Source organism: Amia ocellicauda, chromosome 11, assembly GCF_036373705.1.
Source record: "Amia ocellicauda isolate fAmiCal2 chromosome 11, fAmiCal2.hap1, whole genome shotgun sequence".
Classification (NCBI taxonomy): domain Eukaryota; kingdom Metazoa; phylum Chordata; class Actinopteri; order Amiiformes; family Amiidae; genus Amia; species Amia ocellicauda.
The window spans coordinates 26,408,469-26,420,004 of NC_089860.1; the positions used below are offsets into that span (position 1 = coordinate 26,408,469).

Below are 11,536 nucleotides of genomic sequence, written 5' to 3' on the forward strand. Positions count from 1 at the left end.
GAGATAAAGAGAGAGAGAATAGATAGAGAGAGGAAGGGAGGGATGTCTCTTTCTGTAGTGTGACAATCCTGAATCGTTTCCCCTTCCCTCCCTTCCTTCTTTCTCTCCCTGCCTCCATCCCACCCTCTCCATCCTCTCTCTGTTCCTCTCTCTCTCTCCTCCCCTCCCTCTCTCCAGGTGATAGTCTGGGGGGATTATGGGCGGATGGACCACAAGTGCTTCTTGGGAATGGCCCAGATCCTGCTGGAGGACCTGGACCTGTCTGTGGTGGTGAGCGGCTGGTACAAGCTGTTCCCCACCTCCTCTCTGGCTGACCCCACCATCGGGCCATTGAGCCGCCGCCTGTCCCAGTCCTCCCTGGAGAGTGCCACCAGCCCCACCTGCCCCTAGAGAACCCTCCCAACTCACATCTTCAGACACACACACACACACACACGGACAGACACACACACAGACAGACAGACACACACACAGACGGATGCAGGGGAATGTGGTACAGGGACACCAGTCCTCTCTCTCTCTCTTGAACCCTCTTTCTCCACACACACACAATAGTAACACAGACATACATAGGACATCGAGAGAAAGAGAGATAAGTGACTACAGTCCTAAAAAAAGGACATTCCTGAAGCTCAACAAGAGAGACAGAGAGTGTGTCCCACTTTGTCTGTGTTTTGCTCCTTTCCCTAAAACACTGAAACACACACACATAGGGCATTGCTCATAATCTACATTCAAACAGATACAAAGTAAGGTAAAAGTGCAACACTCTAAACCGAATAGATGCAATATTATAGGAACACTAAATTATATATATATATATATATATATATATATATATATGCTATTTATATGTGGAAGTATAACATCGGCCCTTCTACAACAAGGTAGCTAACTTCCCTGCCCCCAATGCCAGACTGCCATGGTGCCCATAGCCCCGAGACTCCCTGTGAGACAGGCCAGGGTGCCCCTGTCTGCTGCTGTGGACCGGGAGAGCCTGCGGGACAGCCAGCCAACATCAGAGAAAGGAGCATCACCACACATCACATCACATCTAAAGATGGCGGATGATTTTCTCTGTCCCACAACTGGCTGATTTCACAGATTTTTTTTTTTTTTAAAGCTGATCGAAGGACTCAAGTGTGTTCGTGACGACTTTCTCTATGAACTAATCTAATGCTGCTTGTTCCTGTTTTTTATTTTTTTAAATTTCGTAACCGTTTCTCAGAAGATGTAGCATTCACTTCACTTCCCTGGCTACTTCCTTGTCTGCTTAGAGGAAGTCAGACACCACTGGCTTCCTGTGTGCAGCTATGAATGGCATTCTCCGTGAGAGGAAAATAACTATCAATTACATAGTTCCTAGGTTATCTCATTTCAGAACCATCCAACACCAAGAGTTTGATGGCCATCTATGCCAAACCTGAGTAAAACAAAAAAATAGAAGCGTGTTTTTTAAAAACCAAAGTAATTATCATTATTATTATTATTATTATTATTATTATTATTATTATTATTATTATTATTATTATTATTGTCATTGATGTGTTAAGAAATCAATGTCAAAGGATATGTAGCAGAGTCAAAGACCACAGAGGTCAATGACTTCAAGGAAATGCAAAAAATGTATAAACAATAAAACGGTTAAAAGGTACAACTCTACAAAATGTAGAAACATCTGGCAGCCAAGAGACAAAACTAAAATAAACAAATTATATATACATATGAATAATCAAGGGTTGCCTCCTGAACATATAAGTTTAGTAGCATTTTACTTTTCATTTCAGAATCTATAAATGTATAGATTATATATAAATATATCAATATATTTGTGTTCTTGTTCTAGAAAAGCATTCTGCACGTTTACTTGCACCAGTTATTAAACTTTAAGGTGCTTTTTTTTTTAGCTTGTTTGAAGAAAATATATATATATATTTATTTTGCCAACGTTAAAAAGAAAAATATCAGACTTGCTTAATGACACAATGATCAGTACAGGAGATGTAAAAGACAGGAGGCGAAATCACTTCTGTTTGGCCATGAGCCCTTTGCGGCCGGACTAGTAAACCATCAAGACATAAAATCACTAGATTAATTTAATTAATACATAAAATCAACGACAGCCTGTTGGCATGCAGCACGAACAAATCCCAATTCCCCCACCGCGGGCCTTTGGTTTGAGAATCTGTAGCATTAATGGGACACGATGTCCTGGTTTCAAGCGAGGCGATCCGGGTGAAAATATATGAAAAGACGAGATGAGAAATGGGACACTGTTGGCGGATCCATGACATGCCAGGGAGATGTCAAAGCAGACCTGAGCAGAGCGTGTTCTCAGTAGCATGAACTCCACAAGCACAGACACTGCCCCACACGGCAGGCTGTACTATATGCACTGCGCAGAACCGGCCAGCTCTGTCCTGTTCTCGGTTTAAACTCTACTCTTTCCCAGCTCGGCACAGTTTGCAGCTCCTCCACAATGAGGAATCAGGAGCCTGTTACACAGCCACAAAGAAAAACAGACCCTCATACCCCCTGACCTCACTGCTGCACAGTCTTTACCCAGAAGCCCCATGAACTACCACAGACTCTCCTCACAGGTAAAGGAAAAATAGACTACTGCCCATTCAAAAAACTAACACCGAACTGGACCATTTCTAGAAGGTGCCTCCTGAAGATGTCAAATGACACAGTCACCCATTTAAAAAAACAGTGGGTTTATTTATTTCGTTCTTTCTTTTCCCGAAGGCTTTCCTCTGCACAGCACTGATGGATGGTTTACAACTCACACCTCTTGGACGAGCCCCGATTCTCACATGGCACAAAAGGAGACACTTTCTGAACCAAATCTTTTGTTGCTGTTTTTTGTATGTACTCTGGTGTAAGGTTGTAGATTGATTTATTTTTAATCATGGTAAAAAATAAAACAAAACAACACAGACTGGAACAAAACAAAAATAAGATGCAGAGAGATGCGCTTTCAGGATGTCTACAGCTGTTTTGCTGCCAGGACAAACATGTATCCTTCCCTTTGCATGTGAAATGTGGTTTCCACTGGGTACTTTTTTTGTTTAGACAGATCGATACCAACTGCTGTTCTTCAGCTCTGTTTAGCGTTTTACCTCTTACAAGACTTTGTACAATTCCTACTAAAGGCAGCTTAACTCTTTAAGTTTCCGAGGGCCTCAGAAAATTGGTTGAATGGGCTCAGATTAAGTGACTAATTGGTTCAATTAAGTAATTAAGAGCTCAGAGTGCAGTGCAAAGTAGATGACACCCGGGCCCTGGAGGACCAGGTTTGAAGAAGCCTGCTGCAGTAGCTTCATTGCAGTAGTTCAGCAGATTAAAGCTGTGCCTGAATCAGAGCATCTGGGGAAATGGACAACCCAGAGAATTGCTACCTGGAGTGTGGGCACAAGATCTCCACATACTTTTCTATTTAATTGGATTACTACCTGCACTGCTCGACTAGAGCCTCCACATTCACTCAGATCATCGTGAATTCATCAGACACGTTGGTCCTTGGGCCCACAAGTCTCTGGAAGAAGCTAAGAAAAAAAAAAAAAAAGACATGAGGAAATTAAAACACTAGAATTATTAATTTATTATTTTTAACCCCTTTCTATCTCCTTTTTTTGTTTCTTTCTACTCTCCCCTGTCTTGTGATGAAGTGATTTTGCATTTTGGATGTAATGCGTATAAGACTATCAAGAGGCATGATCTCCAAGTCCCTTTTTTATTTGGATGTTTTTAATTTGTTGCAGCAGTTGCATGGAGGGGAATCCCAGGAACATTTTGGTTGGGCTCTAGCTGCCCACTGGTTTTCCAGGAGAGGGTAGAGGAGTGTGTGATATAATAGACTTGTTGTGCAATGACAACGGCAACACCAACACTCAATCTGAATCAAATAATTGCGAGCTGAAAGATCAAATCCAGGCATCGATGCATGAGCCCTCAGCAGATTACTTCCAACTCACCAACAGGATCTGAAATCTTTCACATCTTTCCTTGTTTGTTTCTTGATCATGTTTCCTATTTATTCAATGACTGATGGAGAGATTTGGGATTCTTTCAGAGCACAAGTCAGTTTCCAGAAGCTTTGTCACTTCGGTGTAAGAATTGTCTTTTATCTAAAATGATACGCAACCTGTTTTTAAAATGGAGTAAATTTTCAATCTTAACCAGGACACCAAGAATATTTGATTTATAGCGAAAGACATTGGAAAACGTTTTTCTTCAGCGTCAAAAGTACCCACATTCAATCCTTCTTCCTTCACATTTGAAAAGGTGTTTTTATTTTTATTTGTTTATACTTCTGAGCCACTGCTTCAATGCAGTCTTTAATATAACCCCAGTCTTTCTTTACAGCACCGGAGAAATAAGGAATACCAATACACATGAATGCAGTTCCTGGTTGGGGTATGTGAGCATTAAAGGCAGTCAAGTGTAAAATATGCTTACCTTAGCACTGGCTGCAGCGTGAGAACTACATTTTGGCTTTGTGGCAATGTCCCTGAAAGAACAAACAAACAAAAAACACACACCTAAATACTTTAATTGAAATGTAACTTTTTATGTTATTTTTAATTCATTTTTCATTTTCTTAATTATAATTATTATATTGTTCTTCTTTTAAAACGATTATTCCAAATACGGAGTAATGGATTTAGTGTTTACATTGTAAACGGCACAATAATACTGATCTTAATGCATGAGACTACTGCATCAGCTGAACTTTATTATTATTTTATTATTGTTATTATTATTCTTTTTACAGTTACTTTATTCAGGCATTTTTGGTATTATTCATCCTTCTGTTTGGTTGCTGCTTTCGCATAGTACGTTGTTTTTTCATGTGCTGTTTCGAGGGGTTCATTTTGAGTCAATTGAATGCATCTAATTTCAAGTAGTGAAGCAGCAACTGGAATTCTGGAGAGTGATGTTAAAATATTGGTTTTTGTGGAATGTCTTTGATATGCCCTGAAGAAAGGGTCTTTGAGATGATAAAGTGATAAAGAAGGAGCAGCGAGGGGGTGAAGAGAGAGGTGAGAATTGTTATTAAAAGCAACCTGGGAGTTTCCAGTTGTTTCAAAGTAACTGTCACTTGCTTTTAATACAGTCTGGATTTCTTTTTGGAAGGGGAATACTTAAGCTGTGTAGAAGAATCTAAGAATGACAAACAGTTTAAAGATCTATATAGTAGCACTTTTCATTGAGTATGCCAAATCACACTGTAATGATTTAGTAAATACACATGTGCAAATTCATAATTATAATATGGTCATGCTTAATTGATTGTAGTGTTATTGATGTGAAAATACTTTCAACAATATAGAAAATGTATGTAGGGTTTTAGTAATAAACTCAAATAGCCACATCTATACTAACATTTATTCACAGTGATTGCATTGCAATGATGCATAATTATACTGTAATTACGAAATAACTACATCTGTTGTTACTATGTAATTGCTAGGCAAAAGCAGTAGGGACACTTAATGTAAAGCAAGTTAATTATTCAGTGTTGAATAGCTGCACTTTACCATGCTGTTTTGATTCCAGTTCAGTTTGTGTGGGTAAGCGGTCCAGGATCAGGTTTGGTTCTGGTGTCTGCTGGTCACAACGTGGTTTTTCTTTTTGAAACCAAAGCATATAACAAAAGAACCAAAAAGAGTCTGAAACAGTCTCATCCATTTTGATTCTTTGCTAGTGGAAGAGGAAATATTCATATTGTTCTAACACTCCTGAAATCTTTTTATGACCACTCTTAATATATTTTTAAATATTTTGTTTGGGTTCATGATGTGTGTGTGTATATACAAGATGTTCTTTATACATATATATATATATATATATATATACACACACACATTTTAAGAACAAAACTCTCTATACTGTGTTGTCAATGTAATTGAAACCAGAAAATCTACATTTAGGAGAAAAAAAACATTTTCTTTTCATATTTCATATTCAATAGGAAATGTGTCATGGTATATTTCAGATACACGTATTCTGGGTGTGGGAGACATCCACAGAAGGTTGGTAGTTGTGTTGTTGTGTACAGTCTGGTTCTCTTTTGAACAATGGATAATGGATGCTCTGGGGGCAAGAATGCATGCTCTGATTTCCACCAAGGTGTTGAGAACAAACTGCCTAAAAATATATAAAAGAGAAATTCAAACTGTTACCCATTGAAAACAAAGGACTATACACCTCTCAAACAAGACTTTACTAGAGCTAAAATTACTATGTAAATGGTTTACAAAAGATTTACAAGTTATCATTTTGCTGGCAAAACTAATTTGCCATCCAGTGGGGTCACATGGGTGCCAGAGGATTCTGTCCGGATCTTGGAAAATAAGGAGATTTTATTTCCGAATGTGCGGTATGGTTCCTGGCTATCCAGCTGACTTCAGTTCCTTTGGCTTTGTTTGTGAGCACAACAACAAAAATAGGAGAATTAAATAAATATATCTGCTTTCCATTTTCTTATTTATTTTGTAAATGGTTTATTTATTTATATGGAAGCAAGCAAGTTACCACCTGTGGGACTGTAGGTTTTCTTGGCTATGTGTTTAGTGGAAACCTTTATTTCTTAAAGAACTATAAGCACTATAAGAGAGAGAGAGAGATAAAGAGAGAGAGAGAGGCTATTTGATGGTTTTAAGCTTTTGGTTGAAAGATTTAAATATCTCCTGTCTTTATTTTGGAGATTAACAAAGCAATTAAGGCCCATAAGACAATTCCTTTACTCGCTGTGCGGGTAAGGCTTACTCTAATGACCTGCACCATATAAATCTTTACCTTCTGCACAATTGCAGATGTATTGTTGTATTCATCACTGCAGTATCAGTTATCTTTGTTCTGTGAGTGAGGGACTCCAGGGAGGGGGAAAAAACTAATGGACTAAAAAACTATTTAAGAGCCTGGGTACTTTTATTATTATTTGCACACTTCTAAACTAAAGGCAAATATATAAAATATAAATTATGCCTTTGTGATCACTGATAGAAGTATGTACTGATAAAGTGGACATTTAATTTATTTAAAACAATGGCATTGTTTATTAAAGCTACATTTTTCATAGAAAGTATGTCTATCTATATAACCCTTAATACGTATTAATCTATGCTGTGAATGTTATTGTCCTTGATCTACATTATGAAATTAATATTAGACATTAATAATTTTTTGAACTGTGTTACTTCTTGTGTGTGATCTCAAGGCTGTATGTACACGTGTTTTATATGTACTGTACTGAAAGCAGCAACCGAGCATTAATGGTGATCACAACACTGTTTAAAAAATAGGTATGCAAAATACACATACAAACACTCAGTGCCAATCTGACTGTTTCAATTAAATAGGCCTACGCAAATTATTATTATTATTTATCTATTCCTTTAGCAGATTTTCACAGCATATGCCTGACTTTTGAAAGCTGGTCAAAAGAGGAACTAATTAGGGACGTTTGTATGTTCGTAAGAGTGACTTCATCTCACTCACAATGGCTGCAAAGAGCTCCCCTAAATAATCTTAATATTGGAAAAAAAGGGCAAATTATTCTAAACTGAATTCACACTGTTGGTCTCATTCTTGAGTAAATCATTAGACCACTGCAGAGAATCGGGTCCTGTCAGCGGCACTGAAAGATCTGCTTTGGCCGTCTCCTGTGTATGCCCTTGTGGAGATTTATCACGATAAATGTGCACGGTCACCAAGCAGTATCCCCCCCAAGGTTTTTCCCATGCATGTACTTTGTCTGGCCTGTGACTGTCCATGAATGTCCATGTGTCATGCTTTATTATAGCTTTACCAAGGTTTTTACTTTACTTTCCGACACTTGACTCTGGTTTTACCTTGGTTATAAACTGCTGCCAACGTGTTTATCATTGTGTTATCGAACCATGCTTGATTAGCATCCTTGTTACCGCTTTAAAAGACAATTTTAATTCCCAAGTCTCTCCTTTAACTGGCCGCTGGAGATGATCAAAGGCCACAAAAGTGAGTCATAATCAACAAGTCGCTGTGATAGAAAGTAGGAGCAGACATAGGCCAGTTTGCTACATTTCCAATGTTTTGTGTTTTGTTTTTGTTTGTCAGGTTGAGTACCAAATTATTTACCCTGAATATCTGTACTGCATACAAACACTAACAAGCAGTTTGTTCATGATTGTTGTTGGACTATAGTATGTGAACTACCCAGCTGTTGAAATGGGGTTGCCTTTATTGCTATGCGTGTGGTCGAGTGCTGCTATGTTCTTACAAACACAGAGAGGTCTGAGAGGGACACTAGTGCACTGCTGGGTGGTCTGGCAGTGGAAGAGTTTCTTCCTCGTATTGAGAAAAACCTTCAGGGCTTTTCAGCTTGGACACGAATGTATTTCTTATTGGCCGAGGTCTTAATGAAAGAGATTTACAGGTATACCGTTTCCTTTCCTGCCAGAGGTGATGCCTCTTCTCACGCTATTAGATGTTGTTTAAACACTTTTTGCCAAACAGCATGACTTGATTGGAGAATGACAGGACTAGATTTGGACGGTTGCATTTTGGCTGGGCAGACATTATTCAATGTGGAGCTTATTTTTTCTTAATTATTTTTTTACTAGAGACAGGGAGAGCGGAGAGAGAGCTATTAAAGTTTTTTTTTATATATATATATATATATATATATATATATATATATATATAAAGTAGTAAAGGAGGAGCTGCAGAGCACAGAGGGCTTGTTTAGTTGTATGCCTTATATCATTTGAGAAAAAAAGTGGTTTGCTAAAGTGCCACAGAAGCATCGCTTAATGTTTTAAACAAATGTATATTTAGTGTAGAATACATATTGTATTCAGATATAACTCTTTAAGATTTCTATGAATGTATTTCTTAAATGTTTTCACTTGCTGTATGTTGCTTTTTTCTGAACTGCATTGCTACCAGAATCTTTTGAGAACATCTTTCTACAGGGGCTGTCCTTCCTGTCTTACATGGACAGCAAGTCACTTGGGGGGGATTTCTACCCTGGTCTGACTACAGCAGATTTCTTTATTTTACAGATGGCTCCTCAGTGACACTAGGCAAAAACTAGAAACATAGAAAAACAGAAACTTTAAAATACAGTCCCTAAATAAACGCCTAACCCTTGTAAATGTCAACAAAAGAATTTAGTGCAAGGATCTATCTGGACTGAACTGCAGTAAAAACGCTCACACAGATGTGATGTTCTGATATGGAAATACTGCACACTTGCACAGGGGAGCTATAATCACATTCTGGGAAATTAAAAAAGCATTGTAAGAAATATAATTTGCTTTGTAGCATAAATATCGCCTTCCATATGTCACTGGCAATAAGTTCTTACCTGTCTGGGGTTCGGGGTGAGAAGAATTGTGCAGAGCACCCAGAGGGATCCTTGCAGTAAAGTCAATAGTTGTCTTGGTTTTCAACACGGGTCAGTGGAGCCTGTACGAGTCAGGACTCAGTGCTGGGGAGGCATGCTGATTTAGTTTCTGTTTGACATTCAGTAAAAATGTATGTTAAAAAGTATTAATATGGAGTGTTTCTTAAGCAGGACAGTCCCCCCATGGCAACTAATGTACTTGGTAGGTTGAATTATGGATTTGAATCCACGCACACACGCACACACATATAAACACAGATCAGGGCTTTTCAATTTTGTTCCCAGGTACACATGAGCAGTCCAGTTGTCTGTTTATGTTCTTCTTATTAAACTGGGAATTCTCAGGGGGAAACCATTGCAGACTTACAATGTGGCCGAAAGATCAACATGGGATCCTGGTCATACTGGGAACAGTGGAGTGCCACTGGTCTGAGCCTCTGAGAGCAGAGGAGAAGAAAGTATGAGTAGTGGAGCATGAACAAATTCAATCTTAGCTTTCGCGGCTCCGTTCTCCTCTCACAAATTACCTCATGAAGAATGTGAGCTTACCCCAAACAGACAAACATTATATATGTTAGATGTTACACCTACAATATTTGCACTACAGCCTCCACGACACAAGAGTAGGTCTGGTAGGCAAATAATGACAGAACATGCCGTTGGTGGGTCAGTCTGCTCTTGGTCAATGTTCCTGAGTACAGGGTTCTATCGTGCCTCTGTCGAGGTTTTGTTTCTGTTGTTGTTTTTATCACCGGCATCATCATTCTTGTTATTGTTGTTGATAGGGAACGTGGCTTTGGAAGAGCATTGCAGTTTGGCCCTAAGGATTAAATAAATGTCTTTACGCTGTGTGGGACAAGAGCAATGAACAGCACAAAAACACCTTGCCGCATGGTTGTGAGAGAGCTGGTGCGAGGTTTGTGTGGCGTCGTGTTCTCAGTTGTGTGTGTAGAGCGTGGCGTGTCGGAAGACTATACTGGTGTCGATCTCAGGTCTGTTGCAAATATTCGAAGAACAAATGCATTTATAAACAGTTAATCTGCCACAATCCACCAAACACAGAGAAACCAACATAAACTGTCCACGTATTCCTGGTTCTGTGGAGTGGGCAGTTTACTCATAGTTAGAAACTTGGACCCACTGTAGCACTACCAAGCTCAGGGCTGTGTTTCTGATGCTTTATCGAGTAATACACAATTCAAGAAATTTGAATCGGATTGCTTTCAACGCGCAGCAGAAGTATTTTCTGTGTGCCGCTGGTTTTGCAGGCCTGGGAGAAAACACAATTATAGCGCCACACACTGAGAACGCCACGGCCCCTCTCTCCACCTGGGAAGATAGACCGATCAGAGTTGTGGGGATTCTCTACTGCCACATGAACCGAAGCTCAGGGCACTATGCTTTGCCACTAGCTGTCAGCTTTACTTACTTCCCCTAGATGTTGGTTTTAGTCGGCTTACGGTACAGATACAGTATGAAAAGGGAAAAAATAAAATAAAAAAATGTAATAGATGAAGGATATTTTTTATACATATATATTATAACTTGCCTTGCCCACTTTTCTGTATCCCCAAATTAAAACAAAATAAGTCGAGCTTCTAAGTGCAAATATTGTACTTTTTTTGTTGAAAGAGGGATATGCTTAAACAGAAGAAAATGACAAAACTGAAATAATTAAACAAAACAGCTGTAATTTTATACCTGTGCTTTGTAAATGTTTTCTATGTGCGGTATTTGATAATGTGAATCTGGTATTTTTGTTCGTTTGTATGCTGCAGAACTCAATGACTTTAGGTGCACGCAGTTTTGTAAAAAAATAAAATAAATTATAATATTAAATTGAACAAACAAAAAGACTGAAAATTTTCAAATCAAGCTTGTATCTGCATGCCCCTTGACAGCCAGACCAAGTCATTAAAATTCTATTCGACTCAATTTTCTGCCTTTCTGTGATGATTTGTCTCTTTACTTGTATTGTGTTAATTCTTAACCCTGCTTACAAAGTTACATTTTTTTAACTTCAGTAACACGGTAGTTGTGACAAGACCTACACAACAGAAAACAAATCACTGGACAAATATTTCTGCTAATTGTTTCAAATGCAACTTGTGTAATTCAAGACTAGGGAGAAAAGGAATAAAA

At 38.6% G+C, this 11,536-nt stretch overlaps 1 protein-coding gene across 1 annotated transcript in view; it reads left to right on the forward strand.

The window, feature by feature from the left end:
- rims3 (regulating synaptic membrane exocytosis 3) overlaps positions 1 to 11,329 on the forward strand; it is a 34,734-nt gene extending 23,405 nt beyond the window's left edge. The window contains exon 7 of the mRNA XM_066717224.1: positions 178 to 11,329. Coding sequence (XP_066573321.1) covers positions 178 to 390 — 213 coding nt within the window. The 3' untranslated portion in view covers positions 391 to 11,329. The remainder of the gene's footprint in view (positions 1 to 177) is intronic.
- Positions 11,330 to 11,536: the final 207 nt, after the last annotated feature.